This window comes from Coturnix japonica, chromosome 10, assembly GCF_001577835.2.
Source record: "Coturnix japonica isolate 7356 chromosome 10, Coturnix japonica 2.1, whole genome shotgun sequence".
Taxonomy (NCBI): Eukaryota; Metazoa; Chordata; class Aves; order Galliformes; family Phasianidae; genus Coturnix; species Coturnix japonica.
The window spans coordinates 9,719,542-9,735,132 of NC_029525.1; the positions used below are offsets into that span (position 1 = coordinate 9,719,542).

A 15,591-nucleotide genomic window follows, 5' to 3' on the forward strand; every position below is an offset into this window, starting at 1 on the left:
ATGGCGGTGCCCATGGCCCCATCGCTGCGGGCCGTGCGTGGCTCCCGCACGCGGCGGTTTAAAGTTCGCTCCCTCGGGCGGGGCCGCAGCGCGGGGCTCCATTGGCGGGGAGCGGCTCGTTTGCATTGACGCCAGCGCGGGCCGGAGGTCAGAGCTGCCGGCTGCTGTTATTGGCTCCGCCGCTGTCAGCAGCGGGGAGGGGTGGGGAGGGACGGGCGGGTGTCGGGGGGCAGCGCCGCATCGCTACAACCGAGGGCGGGCGCGGAGCCGGAGCAGGCAGTGCCCGCTGCGAGGGACCGGCACCGCGGCCACGGGAATTAGGGCTGTCGCCGCCGCAGCGTTTGCCGTGACGATGGGACGCTAGGATCGCTCCGTGCTACTTAGCGCTATTTTTTTTTTCTTGATTTTTTTTTTTTTTTTTTCGTTATTTCATTTTGAATCGTTTCTCGCCTCCCGCCGCCCCACGCCTTCTCCCCAACATGGAGGAAGCCCTTTGATGCCGCCCCCGCCGCCCCGGCCCGGCCGCAGGGCGCTGAGCTCCGGATGCCGCCGCGGCGGGTGGGAAGCGGCGCTTTGCCCGCGGACACCGCGAATGTCACCGGCGCAACGTGAGGGGCGCGCGGGGCGCCGGGGCGGCTGTGGCTGCGGCTGCTGTGTGCGCTGTGTGCGCCGTGTCCCCGTGCCGTGCTCTCGGTGATCGTTCCGGTCGCCCAGCGGGACCCTGCGGACGCGGCGCTGTCGGCTCTGAAGACGCGGTGGGGAGCGGCTTTACCCCCCCAACCCCCCTCCGGGTTAATCGGTAACGCCGTGCGAACCCAGCTGGAAAATGCGCCGAGCTCCGGACTGACAGGGAGGAACGGTGCGGTGCCGACGAGACGCCGGGCTGTGCGTGCGGTTGGGGCTCGCGTTTTTGTGACCTCCCTCATCGACCCCCTTCCTTCTTTTTCTTTTTTTTTCCCCCCCTTTTTTTTTTTGTTGTTTTTATTTTTTTCCTCATCCCCAGAAGGAAAGTGCAGCCGAGCTTTCAGATGGCTCAGGAAAATCCCTAACAACCTGTGACACCATGACGGCCCGCTGCTGACCGCCCCCCCCGCCCGCTGCCGGGCCGCCGTCACCGCGGAGCCGCGCCCGGGGCCGAGGAGCGCAGAGCCGAGCCCGGCGGTGCGGAGGGACCGATGGCAGCGCCCCGGCGGGGAACCGAGCCGAGGGACTCGGCCCGTTAGCAAAGCCAGGCGGGGGGAACGTACCAACGGGAAGGAGAGAGAGAGAGAGATACGCGTATATATATATCTCGTATATATACAATTGAGAAGTGTTCCCCAGGTGGCCACAAAGCATGGGCTGTGCTCCAAGCATCCACATCTCTGACAGCAGAGTGGTCTATCACAGTAGCAAAGAGTCTGAGGAGTGCCATTCCCCTCACCAGACCAACACCACCATGTCTCAGCAGCAGCAAGGCAACCCCGTCCCGGGATTATTCATTAAATCCTCCAACACATCCACTTATAAAGTGAGGACTAATTCCTCTAAGAAAGACAAGAGGGAGAACAGCCAGAGCATGGAGGCAGAGACCCAGACCAGCAGATCCAGTGTTAAGGTAAAGGGGTGCGGACCACGAGCGCCAGTTTCTCCCACTGAAGTCACGCATTGCGGGGCAGCTCGTCCTGCTGGAGCTGTCAGCATTTGCTTAAAACTCATCAGCCCCACAGAACGGCTCTAGTGCTGTTCTGGGCCGTGGGGTGGATGCTGTGGGTGCAGCCACCAGGCCTGGGGCTCACCTCGATGCTGGGGTGGGCTGCTGGGCGGGGGGGGGGTGTTCAGGTTGTGTGCCGGGTGCTCTTTACACCGACAACTTGTTGACCTTGTCTGTTGCTGCGAATAGCGTGTTTCTCTTAATTCTGATTTATCTCTTTATTTAGCAAACCTTTTAGTGCGTGTACTTAGCGTGTTCCTGTAGAGATGCAACATCAGCCCTGTAAGAAATCAGCAGGCGCTTACTGAAAAGGAAATAATTGCATTTTGATTTCATGGCTCTGTTTTAGTGTGTGCGGTGCTTGCTCGCCTGCCTCTGTTCCATTGGTGCACCGTTGCTTTATGTGTTGTACTTTCATTCCTAATGCTGCCTGTTATGAATATTCCATATTTTCTCTTCTTGGAGGGAGCCGTCTCTGTTTCTCCAAAGTAAGTTGTTGCAGACGTCAAAGGAAAGCGTAGCACCCCAGGGATGTTGTATAACATGGCTGATCTGCCCTGGGCTGCTGTGATAAGCACCGAGATACGCACACTGTCAATAGGAGATAGGGGCTGGAGGTGCAGCAGGAGCTCACACAATGTCAAGTGCTTTGCACACACAAAGACCAATGATTTGTAGCTTTCTCAGGACTTTTACATGCTCAGGAGGAGTACTGACCAGAAGCAGTTTTCCTCTGTGTTGTGGCTGATTTTCTTCAGTCATTTTCCTTCAGATTTCCTAAGTTTGGTTCATAGAAGTTTTAAAAGTGCTGTGGGAAATGGGAAGGCGTTGTGTGCAGTGAGTTACAGGAGGGATGAATGGTGCCTCAGCCTCAACACGAAGGTCGGCCGTGTCAGAGGAACCTCAGGTTTTGTGTATGGCCGTGCAGGAAGCGGAGCGGGACGGCTCTGCTCACACACAGTGCTTGTGCTTATATGGCACACAGCGGGGCAGCTCTACTCAGAGCCCTGACCACCGCTTTGCCAGCTTTAGTTTTCATCGTGGTTGTTCTTAAACTTTGTATTGCTTGAATTTGTTTTCATGCTCGCTGGGGGGAGGGGGAGTGAATGACTCCAAGATCATCTTGTGGAAGCCTGCGCATGGGAAGAGGTCTTAGTTGTGTAGGAATCTTGTTGTTTGATTGCAGGCACTTTGTAACAACTCTTGTTACTTGGTTTAGATACCCCAGCCAGGTGCTGTGTGTTCAACTGGGACTCCTTGTGCAGCTATTCTGATTTTCATTACTCGGTGGTTTTCTGCCCTTGTCATCGCTCTGAGCACGTTGCTTGGGTTTAGAGAAGTGAGAATGGAATTCTGTTTGTGGTCGGTCGAGTACAAAATCTGATTGAAACCTCCTCTCTGCGTGGTTTTTACGTGTCAAAGCCTTCTCTTTGGAGATACAAGGCAGCACCGTACTTCATCTGCTGCTTCTATCACTAAGTGTGTATATCACAATTGGATTAATGGGTTTGCCGTGTGTGTGTGCGCTGTGCCAGAGTATAACCATGTTATTGCAGAAGTCGTGCTGCAGAGAGCTACGTTTGACAGCGGCTTTCACAATGCAGTGCTGTTGTTTGAAGCCAGGAGGGTCATAGGGCAGCGCTGGGCACTTCTGGAGTTAAAGGAATTTTTGGTTTGAGAAGGAACTGAGGGAATCTGGGCGCTGCTGCACAGAGCACATAGTGTGTAATGGCACCTGGGGTACCCTCATCCCAACAGCAGATGCTGAATTCCTTTTGTGCCTTGGGGGTGTAATCAGCATTTGTGTGAATGGCCACTAACCTGCCTGAATGCTTTCTCCCGTTGTTTCAGGGCACTTCAATTGATTTCTTTCTTGCTCGTGTATTGCTATGCTCAAATTAAAGCCAAGGAAGTGCTACATGAACAAAACTTGGTCAGTGTGTGAATCTCTTGTTGTCACTTCAGCTGACAACAGCGTTAATTTTATTTCAATAAGAGTAATAGATAATACAGTGACTTCTACTGCATTGGTTTGGTAGCAACAGTGCACGTATTTTCTAGTCAGGCAGTGTCAAAAGAAGAAATAACCCACACTGATTGTAAAATGGCCTTATTTATATCACTAATTAACCCCCAGCCTTATTCTGGCATTATGGTTATGTCTTATTAAATCTTTGCGCTGTTCAGATAGCGGCAGATTGTTTGTCAGGGTGTGTGTTGTGAGTGTTGTGTGATTTGCATTGATTTACAACCTGTGGCTCAAAACTTGCCTGCTGTTTTCTAATAAGGAGAAGCCTAAATTTATCTGTAGTAAACGTGCAGTAAACTCCTGGTCGCGCCGTGAGCGGAGATCAATGCTGCAATAGCTACTCCCCGTGTAGATGAATGTGGCAATAGTGTGTGATGCATGGAGAAGCCCTTGTAATAAAATGCTTGGTCCTGGTGCCTGCACGTCCCTCTTTAATTAGTAATTTCGTATGTGGCTTTCATTTGAAAATTTATGAGCAGCTTGGAAGCAGCTCCTGTATCTGAATGGTGAACCAGCCCTGAAACCCTTCCCTCAGTTTTCAATGCAGACTGCACAGCTTGAACTCTGTGCTTTCCCCAGTGGAAGATGAGCAGGACTTACACAGTAACTGCACTGTTGCAGAGGAGAGGTTGACTGACTGACTATTTTTATTTAATTTTTAATTTAATTTTTATTTTTCCAAGCTCTAGATTGCGGTTTCAAAATTGTGACAGCCTTTTTGTAGTTATCACTATGATTTGCTTCTTCAGACTTCTGTGAAGCTGAGTTTGTATTAAGGGTGCTTAGCTGGACACAAATCTGCTTAAATGCTTTCCAAGCAATAGCTCTGTTGACATATAGCGCAGGTAAGGGCTGGCACGGTGTAAGAACCTCATGGGCATGTGTTTAACACTGGCTTGGCTGTCTGTAAGCCTGTGCTGTCCCAACAACACGTGTCAGTGTCACTCTTCCATAGTGCAGGGATGCACGCTGCAGTGCATGCAGCACATTTATTTTGCTCCCCATTCTTTTGAGTATGTGATTTCCTTCTTCTTGTCCTGTCTAACTCTCCCTGTCACGTATATTTAACACAGAACTGCATGTGTTTGAGTGCAGGGGGGTCAGAGAGTAAATCCGTACTTCCTTTACTGTAAGTTAACAGTTGCTGTCAGCCAGCAGGACTAGATCTGCCATGGCCTTTAGATTGCTCAGCTGATGTGGGGCACCCGGTTACACCCACGGTGCCACAGCACCAAGTTTTCTTAATTCCAAACCTGTGGAACTGTCTGTGAGTTTCAGGGTCACCGCAAAGCAGTGGTTGTGTAATTCTGCGCTCAGGAGGACGAATGCTGACTTGTACTTTCAATGCTGAAATGGATCTCACTCCAGCGTTTAACAGCGCGCTATTTTGTCTGTTCAGCCGTCTGTTCTTTTCCTGCCTGTCTGGAGATTCCTTCCCCTTGCAGCCTATCAGCTCTCCCTCCTTTGAAACTCCCACACGCTCCGTCCCTGCTCTCAGCGAGGCCATCCGACCCTCCCGATCCCTCCCTGTTCCCACTCAAGCTGTCCTCAACCATTTCCCCGACAAACCTCCCAGCGCCGTCTCCCTCCCACTTCCACTGACGTCAGCCCTCCCATGCAGAGATCCTTGCTCCGCCGTGAGGATCCTTCCCACGCTGCCATACACTGGCTGTGCTCAGCCCCACGGCTCCGCGCTCCCAGGCCGATGGTCACAGTGCTTTTATTGCAAGGCATGAACCCTTCTTTTTTCCAGGGAATGGGGAGGTTGAATTTGTAAATGATGTGAAGTGATGGAGCGATGTGAACTTTCCATAGTCATGACTGGGTTATTATTATTTTTTTAATCTTCACCTTTTAATTTCCTGTTGTTTGTAATGTCAACTGGAAAAGAACTGGAAATCACTCACAGCGTGTATCTCACCTCTGTGAAAGTAACCAAAGATGTGCTTTTGATTTTTAAACCATTTTTACCACATCTCTTGGTCATGCAAACCAGCAGCAAAGCCTGCTGCTGCATCTGAGGGTCCTTTCCTGTGTGACTGAGATGAGCCTGTGTTTTTGCAGTGCTTACTGATGGTGGAAGCTCTGCTGAGTCTCCCTTCGGCTATAAATCCTTGCTAGTCACAAAGCACTGCCTTTTCTCTGCCCTTGGTACATCCCTTACCTGGCTTTAACAGCTTTAAGTTGTCTGCCACCCAAATGTGTTGGTAGATGAAGTATTAAAAACACATCTTTATTTCTATGGTTCTAAATATTTGTCTTGCTGTCTTGCACCTTTTGTAGAGCTGACATGAAAGCAAAGTTCATCCACAGTGAGAAATGAGCATGTTGGATGTACTTGTAAGACAGGCAGAAGAGCGGGAGGTGGTGCAATTAGCAGTTCTCCATCCCTTCCCACATACCCAGTATTAGATGTGGTGTGAAATGTGCTCTGCAAGGGACCAGCATCGCTTTACATTTAACATGCCAGCCAGGCACTGAAGTCATTCCACTTTTTTGAGCAGCTAAAATGCTGACTGACTTTCAGATAAGTCCTCAAAGAGGAAATACGTATTTAGGGATATGGACAATTAAAGCTCTTATTAGCTTGCAACAAAAAAGTGAAAGAAAAGCAAATCTGATAATGAGCAGCTTGCCCTCAGGGTGAAGCTGTTTCAATGGAAGCTTTGCACAAGACAGGGTTGTGTCAGTGTCAGGGGACCCTACACGCACCTGCACACCTAGGAGAACAATTTAGCACTGTGTTCCACTTGGGTTGTGAGTATAGATACAGTGTACCACATTGCAAACAGCTTTACCAGCCGCTGGAGTTAAATCCTTGTAGAGGTGTTTTCAAGATTACACATGAAATGTGATTTTACGTCCATAGTGCAGTGCTTGGTGTGAATTGCATTCAGTGGTGTAGGTGTTAGGCTCATTAATTCACCAGCGTTTCAGTACGAGCTTGCTCGGCCCTGTGACATTGTACTCATTGCTGTCAGCCCATCGGGTGAAATAATTGGGTATCTTCACTTAACCATAATTTAAATGGGCATGGGATGACAACATGCAAATTGAATAGCTTTAACGTGCATGTCGTGCTAAATAGCTTGATTGCTCAAAGTCAGATTTTAAGCTTTCAAGGACATGGAGAAAGGGATGTCAAAGCCCCCATTTGTTGGAGATTTTGGCATCCAGCTGCTTTTACCATCCTTCTTAAAATCTCTGTTAAGGTCAGAATGGAATAAACAACGCTGACAAATGCACTGTGGGACTAAATAGTGCAGGATTTAACTTGTAATTTCTTCCAGACCATCCCCCTTTACTCTGGGCTGAATTGTTGGCCTCAGATCAAACTCCCAGGCCCTTTTCTCCTCTTCCTTGTAAAATCTATATGTGTGTCACTGTACATAATGTAAAAAGCTTCACATTCTATAAAGCAGTACCTGCGTGTGTGGTTTTCTTTCAATGGAAAGGATGAGGGCTGAAACCTACTTTTCTGACGTGGAAATGTGTTGAAATGCATTATTGGTTTTACTTTTTTGGTCAGAATAGAAATGAATCCATTTGCTAAGTAATGTCGAGCAGATTTGAGTTGTTTCTGTATTAGAAATGAGGATTCACTCCTTTTTCCGGAAGCAGAATTAGTTTAAGCTTTGGAAGTTGCACAGAAAACTCTGGGTGTTGTATGTACTTGGAAAGATCAGACCTTTTCAAGCAAGAAGTGTTTTTCTATGTGAAGCAAACCCGCATAGCTCCACAAACAGGTTTCTGACTGCAGCTTTGTGCAGGGAAAAATGGTAGCCTCGAAATCCTTGTTAGATCTCCTGTTTCCTAAGTAAATCCATACAAAGAAAACACAGAATCACTGGGCTAATATGAAAGAATGACATCCTCTGCTTCCCATTGTTTTTAACTCTCAGAGCGACCTTTAGCTTCCTACTGGGATGCAGTGGAAACTTTGAGGCCCCACGTTACTTGCCACTGAAACACAAGTTACACATTTACCATCAGGCTTTTTTTTTTTTGTCTTTAAGCTTGAGGTTCTGTTATGTCTGATACAAACTGGCCAGACAAATAGCTTCAGTAAGTAAACCTTCTTTACACAGATCAAGCTTGAAGAGGTGTGCGTATAGTTTACTTAAAGCACAGCAAAAGCCCTTTGATCTGCACTGACCACGATCGTTCTGTATTCTGTGATTTGCTCCATCAGACACTCGTGCTGATATCACAGCTGCTTTGAAGAGGAGCGTAGAACTCTGCCTTTGCAGCAGCAGTTTTAGTCCCAAGCTTTGAACTGCGTGTGTGCTGTGCAATAGGCAGGTGGGTCAGGATCTGTGTCCAGCTGAGCAGGCTGAGTTTGCAGCTGTCTATTCCTTTATCTTTGGGGTACTCTGTCTGCTGGTTCAGTTTTTAAGATTTTTTTCCTTCTTTCTTTCTTTCTTTTTTTTTTTTTAATAAAAGTTTGGTGAGAAATTCCTCAAATGGTTGAGAACAACCGCACCTTTTACTCTGCTATGTTGAAGCAGAAGTGACTTACCCTGTGTACTCCTGCAGATTTACAGACTGATAAAGTCACTCTGTCTCACTTGCTGTGATTTAGTAATAAATGTCCCAGGGCCAGGAGGAGGATCCAGGGGTCCCTAGGTAGCAGCATTTAAAGAAGCTCTGCCATGTCAAATGTGGATGGTATCAGGACTGCTGGTGAGATATGTGTGCTTTGTTTGTCAAAATAAAGAGCAGAATTATTTTCACATAGCAAAGAGGTTTATTGGTGGGTGCAATTCAGGCTGAAATTACAGTCCTTCAGCCCCATTAAGCTCTGTGGGCTCAGGAGGTGTAACCTGCGGCAGGGCTTGGACAGCTCTGTTCATCTTCCACTGTTGTAGAAAATAGCTCCATGTTGGGTATGAGATTTGGAAATAAAAATAGTGGCAATAATACTTGCATTAAGGGCAGAGTTGTTTTCTGTCATTCCAGAAGGGTGTTGGTATAGCTCTGCTAGGCAATTTCTTGCCTGTACTGAGGCTAATGGGAAAGTTACAGCTTTAGAACAACCAGAATTTGGTCTCTGGTCCATAAATAAAACTGGATTCTGAAGTGCAACCAGGGTATGTGCCCTTATGGTTGGGTACCATGTTTTATGATTGCTTCATCTGGCAGTAATGCAGAAAAGCTACCAATAACAGATACTATTAACTGCTTAATGATGGGAGTAATAGGATAGAAGTGAAACATTTTTTTTCTCACAGCTTTGTGTAGCAGTGAGGGCTGTTATCATGCAGTAGTGATGTAAAGAATATAAATTGCTGTGGTTCCAGGTCATAAAGCAAGTCTGTGAGTCTATTGCTGATCTTCAGAGTGCTGGCTGTCAAAGTTAAAATGGGATTTCTAGGTGTTCAGAAAGATGTATTTTTCTGTATGTTTGTAGCTGTCATTATCCAGTTCTGTCTGAAGTATGCTGGGACGTGTTGTTTGCAGGGTGTTTTCTGGTTGCAGATGGTTGCTCTGGGAACTCTGCTGCAGCCAAGGCTAGAGATACGGAGCTGAAGGCAGAAGTAGGCTGCCGGCGGTTGTCGTGTGTCTCTGTGGACGAGTTGTTGTATGTTTCTGCTTGCATGCTTGATCTTAATTGCGTGTCACGCAGGATCAAGGCCACCATGTACCCAGGAACAGAGGAGCTGCTCTCAGATCAAACCACGTCCATGTAATGCAGTGCTTTGCTCTGCCCACAGTCAGCAGAATGTGCTCTGGGGAAAGATGCAAGAACCTATTTAAAGTTACAAAAACGAGAAGAGTTTTTGATGTTCCTCTTCTGAACTGAGCCTGGATGTGCTGGTTTACTTCTCCTTTCTAACAACTCTGGCATGTTGCATGGCACTTGTATTTTAGTTTTATCTCCTTAAGACTTTGTTGCTAAGCTGATAAATGCAATTAAAAATGTGTACTCTTGAGTGGAAGTTTTAAATGGCAGAATGACTTCCAGAGGCCATTGTGCCATGGCAGTGCATGCTTACCACTGATACACTGCCAGTGTGGAACTCCTGTGTATTTGCAAATCTGCAAATACTGTTGCAGGGACCAAGAGCAGATGGAAGCATTTAAAAGAAAGCAAATGGAATGAACTGTAACCAAAATATGAGATTGCCTTTTGAAGAGAACCTTCAGGACCAGAAAGGCAAGGTGCTTGTTGTGCATAAAGCAGAGTCTCCTGCAGATGGTAAAAAGAAAAATGGGGGGGTTGCATTGGTATTTTAGAGGGATGAAACATTTACAAACTCAGGCAAAGAGGGCTTTGCAAACCCAAACAGCTTTTGTTTTGTTAACAATTATACTGGGAGGAAAAATAAGTCCTGGGAACTCAGAATCAATGCTGCCATTGATTTCCCTGAAACTTTAAATTTGTTTATTGTTTGTTTTCTTTTTGCCTTTTGCCTTTTTTTGATCGGCTCTCTGCAGAATTTCAGACAAAAGGGCTGTTCTGCGTATGCTGCCACTCAGCTGTGTTATCGTGTGTCCTCAGCGCTGGAAATGTTGGGATCCTTCCTTGCTGTTTAATGCCACTCTGTGACGTCTGTTATGACAACAATTGAGTCAAGTTCAGTGGTAGTGCTGTTGGTTGCAGCCCCTCCTCCAAAGAGCAGCTCGATAACCTTTACACAGTGCCCTGCAGAAGCCCCCAGGAGCTGCAAGAACCAGCTTCTAGGTGATTGGGAAAGCTTAGATTTTTGTGATCCTTGATAACAATAATAAAAACTCATGAAATGAATGCAGCTGCTCAGTGAGGAAGCTGACCTATCCCCCTTACACTGGGCTTTGCTGGGAGGGGAAAAGGCAATGCTTGCTTCTGAAGGACAGGTTGTTGAATCTGGGTGGACATTTTGGTTCCCAGAGCTAAACAGCGATGGATCAGATAATCGCATTTTACTGAAAAACAGAGTTTTGCTGTCAGTGTTTATATGTTACAGTGTTTGATTATTTTATTTTTTAATTAGTGCAAAACCTCAAAGCTAGAGTGGGAGAGGGACCAAGCTGTGCTGGTGGTTGATGTAGGGATCAAACAGCTCTTCTGATCCCACAGTTAGCCTGAGTCAGTGTGAGCACTGAGGTTCATAGCTGGGCTGTCAAAAGAGAGTGCTGAAAATACTCTCTCTTATTTTGCCAATTAAACTGAAAGAAGCTTATTATCAGAGATTAAACAGCACTGAAGTTTTCTCCTAACTTAATCTTGGCTGTTCCGATTCCTAAAGAGCTCTTACAAGGCTGTCTTGTGCCTTTTGGGTAATACAAACTCTCTTCTGCTAAGGCTGTCGGACTTAAGGCTGCAATGAGTGCATGTGGTCTCTTGCCCTTTCCTCATGGATGACCTGCAAAGAAGAGCTATCATTCCTCTCAGGAAACTTGACACTTGTGGTCAGTGGCCCCTTGCATTTTTCCCCAGCTGGCTGGCATTCTGGCTGACTGATCACAGAAGTGCCCAGTTGCATCCACTTGTTAGGATTCCCCATGCCAGTGCTATTCCATTTCAAGAGAAATGTACCAAGGAGGTGCATTCTGTTGATTGTATCTGAAAACAAAGCGGTGCTTCCCTGGCTATGGACAAACAGCTCGACTACTTTAGGTTCTTCCTTTTCTGTAGCTCCGTACCAATAAGAGTAAATATGCATGTGAGATATTAGCTGGGGATCTTTAAATGCTTGACTACTGTGAGCTTCATGCCGTTTTGTGATGGTCACAAAGAGATCTAATGTATCTCTGACCTTTTTTTTCAGCCCCCATCCTTTTGCAGGGAGGTGGGTGTGGGTGAAGGGCTTGGTGTTTTTCATCAGCAGAGAGGTCCCAGTCTAGCAGGTGGAATCCCTATGAGATGCTTCTAGTAGAGGGTTCTCCACAGTTTGCACTGAAATAGTTTAGTGATTTGAATGTAAACCAACAAAACAAATCATGGAGAAAGAAAAACATGGCAGAAGATTGACAGGGTGAGAAAGGGCTCATGGCTGCCAGCACTGCACCTCTGCTGTTGCTGGGAGCTGCAAAATGTTCTTATATCCTTCGGAGTCTGAATAATGTTTGGGAAACCTTGACCTCTGACAGAGGAATAAGCTGAGGCCAGTGCTAATGGTTTGTTTAAACACAAGTTCTTAAACTCTGATTAATTGATTGCTATAACTCTGTTTGGTTACTACAGATATTTTTGTCCTAGAACAGATGTCAGCAGACTGTCTGGGGGAATATGTGCATACGAGATGTTTGCCAATTAGTTTGCAGTTGGTTTAAATAGAAAGCAAAAGCCTAAATTCATATATCCTTAGGTCTTGTTTTCAAAACCAGTTTGGACAGAGCATTTAGCATGTGGTAACCTGGTTAAGGTGCAGGAAAGATAGTGACACATCCTTAAGTACTTTGCCCAAAGCCATGAACAATAGCAAGGAGGTAGTTTTAGGGTGTACGGGTGCCTTTCCCGATGCCCTCTGAGATTTTCTGCCTTCATATCGGTAGGATGGACCTGTGGGACCATGGCTGTCACATCAGCACATCCATCTGCAGCACACAGTGCTGAAAGCTCAGATCTTCGCAGGGTTTCCTCAGGAGGATCTTCTTCCTCTTTCCAAATCATAAGTGTCTTTCTAAAGGTCAGATCTATCTTAAGACACCATTGCAGACTGTTCTCAAGTGATTATGCATCTTAATTCTCTAAAAATAGAAAAAAAGAAAAAAAAAAAGATGTAGCTCCTAGACATGCTGGAATGACCGGGGGGCTTTCTTAAGATGCTTTCTTAAATAGCACTCTCTCTCATCATATGAGCTTTTAATTTCTCAGTTCAGAAAAGTATGCAGCACTTCACAGCAGCGCATAGCCGGGCGCTTTGAAAGCCCGCTTCTTCAGACAAAGTATGTGAAAGATGACTGTTAACTAAACTTGGCTTAATTAAGTTGACAATTTCACAGCTCCTTTGAACAGCTCATTAACTGCAGGCTACAGTGTCTTTGCAGCCAAATCTCCACAATACATCATACAGTGAACCTGCTGACAGAAGGGTACAACTTCCAACACAGGCTTCAAGAGATCAGATTTATTACTGCAGTCCTGCTTCTTCTAAAACCAGTTAAGGCCTCTGTTAACAGATGCTGTAATATAGACCTGATTTAGTCTCAATGGTAGCTGATAGAACATCTGCTGAAGGCAACACAGACTAAGCTTTCTGACTTCAGTTTAGCTTGTTGGGTCTCTTCAGCTCGGCACTGGTGCAAGAATTCATACTGTATCAAAGTAGTCTGCAAACCTCTGCTGTCCATGATCCTCTGCTGAAAGGTGCTGATGTGTGTTATGGAGCTGATATGTAGGGTTTGCCTCTTGTGTTAGCATTGCAACGGTCTGTTCTTACACTCATAATTCCTTACTGACACAGCTAGGGAAAAGCCCTATAAAACTGCAGCAATTCTGATACTAATGCACTTGCAACTGCATGATTTCTGCCACTTGAGAGCATAAATGAAATGGAATAACTTCTTCCACAATAGAAGATTTTCCAGTATTTTATTGTATTTTTTTACATTCTTGACATTTCTGATTTAGGCAGCCTTAGTACAATCGAGTCTGGGACTGAACAAAGAATGCCACCTAGCCTGGAAATGTTCTGCTGAAAGAGCTGGATTTTTAATAATACCTTATTTTGGTAAATTCTCTGTTACTGATAAACTGATAGTGGCAGAAAAAAGCCCCACAAAAGTGGCCTTGCTATTAAATTCTAATGTGAGTATTTGCAAACCTTTGGTAAGAAAAGGCATTTTTTGGTCAGCAAAGCTGTGTATGCTGGACCAGGCAGCAGAACAAACATGACGGAGCAGTCCTTGAATCAGGACAAATAAGTGATTGTTAATGGCCTTTGTCCTCTGTTGCTGTTTTTGTGCCTTTTAGTGTAGGACATTTTGCTCACTTACTGTAAGTATGGGGCTCTTCATTCTGCAACTTCAGGTTATTAAGGAAAAGTTGAACTCTCAGTTAATTAATTGCATTGTTTAGGAGCCAATAGACTGTAAATAATTATCTCATGAAACTGTCCTAGATTTGTGTTGAAGTATGAGACAAATTATTACTGTACAGAAGATACCAATTTACCAGGTTTGATTTGATGGCAGCTTGATAGTAATGCAGAAAGGCAACTTGTGGTACAAACACTGTGAAGCCACAGCTGCTTCTGCAGCAGAAGAGCAGCTCTGCTGCTGTTTGACCACGTTACTGCAGCATCTGCAGCAATCTGTAGTTTCTCTTTAACTTGTTCAGCTCTACACACTCGAGGTTCCTTCCTACAACCCCTTTGATGAGACATGGTTTGTACAAATCATTCTCCTTCCTTTTACCATCTGTTCCGTCTTTGGCTGCCATTTTTATGTTTCTATACTTTCTTTTTTCACAAGCAGCACATCTCATCTCGCTGGCAAAATCGACATCAGCTCCTCTCTCTTAGTACATTCCTTTTTTTTTCTTTTTTTAATAGGGAAGATGCTTTAGTTGGGTTAAGGTCTTTAAGGATGGTCTGACTTCTTCCCATCCACTGCCATTAACGCTATCCTAGAAATGGTATGGTCTCTTTTTGTTGTTGTTGACAAAGAAGAACAGCTGGTAAACAGATCTCTCCCTGAAATTCCTTATTTTGTACATGCAGAATACCGTTAATCATTTGCACCAAGGTCAACAGCCCATGTAATGCTATATGATAAAATATTATGCTTAAAATATTTTCCTTGCTGACATTTTAAATTGTAGGTATGTTTGGTTTTTTTGTGTCGCTTAACCAAAATAAGTAACGTGTGGGATAAAATAGGTTTGCTTTCTTTCTTTTTATAGCACAAAGCATAAAGAATTAGCTGATGTGTAAATTACTTGATTATAGTTTGTGGATATGAATTTTACTTATTTGAATGGGAAGAGAGACTGTCATAAGTGACACTGAGCCTGGACTCGTAGTTTTGTATGATTCAGCTGGTGCTGACACACTTTGTTATACAGATTAGACATTTTCCCTCTATTTTTGTAACCACATCAGTTCAGGTATTAGCTCAAAAAGGAGAATAGTTACAGAAATAGTTGTGATCAAGCTGAACTCTGTTCTGAAATGGAAAATGGTGATTACATGCTGGTGTCTGGGAGCTCTCTGTGGCCTAGTGATGATGGCTCACACCCTTTCCCATGTCAGACTGTAGATTAGAGATAATTACTGACGTCTTTAGATGTTTCTTTTTCTGCTGAGAATTTTTTTTTAATTATTATTTTTTTCTCCTTACCAGTGATCTTGAAAGGCCTTCCCAAAGTATTGAGCTCAAGGTAGTTTTGTGGCAGCTTGATTTCTGGCAAGCACCAAGTGGAAGAAAAAGTTATTTTTCCTCCAGACTCTCCCTGTAATGGCCATCTTTACAAGTTGTTTTCCAACAGCCACAGTTATGGTGTCTCTAATGTAATTAAGTGCTGTTTTATATCTTTCAATAGCCTTCAGTGTTTCCTGTTCTCTCTTGCACTTGCCAAGCTGGTGGCTGCTCCAGAGGTAACTGGAAGTGAGTGCTCTGTGAGTGCCTTCTGGCTTATAGAGATATTTCCAGTATCTCCTTCTGCAGTCTGTTTTTGGGCTGCCAACTGTTCCTTTTTGGTTTCCTGAGAATGGTGTCAGTAGAGGAGTGAGGGAGGCCTGGCTGTGATCCTGATTGCACCAAGATGGGAGGAATTTCGTGTAAGTGGGACTATGCAAGGAAATGGAGTTGTAAGACAAAGCCTCTTGCTTCCGTCTGTGTAGCCATACAAAGCTCTACAAGCTGATGCTTGTGGCCTGTAGGGTTAACTGGAAGGCTGTTAATACACTCGTGTTTATAGAATCATTTGAGTAGGAAGGGAACT

The 15,591-nt window shown here is 45.4% G+C and overlaps 1 protein-coding gene across 3 annotated transcripts in view; it reads left to right on the forward strand.

Annotated features, from left to right (window-relative positions):
* The first annotated feature begins 239 nt into the window (after positions 1-239).
* Positions 240-15,591, forward strand: part of PDE8A (phosphodiesterase 8A) — a 113,014-nt gene continuing 97,662 nt past the window's right edge. For 2 of the 3 annotated variants that reach the window (XM_032446937.1, XM_032446938.1), the window contains exon 1: positions 240-1,597. In XM_032446937.1, coding sequence (XP_032302828.1) covers positions 1,337-1,597 — 261 coding nt within the window. In that variant the 5' untranslated portion in view covers positions 240-1,336. The remainder of the gene's footprint in view (positions 1,598-15,591) is intronic. The other variant, XM_032446936.1, reaches the window with a different exon arrangement.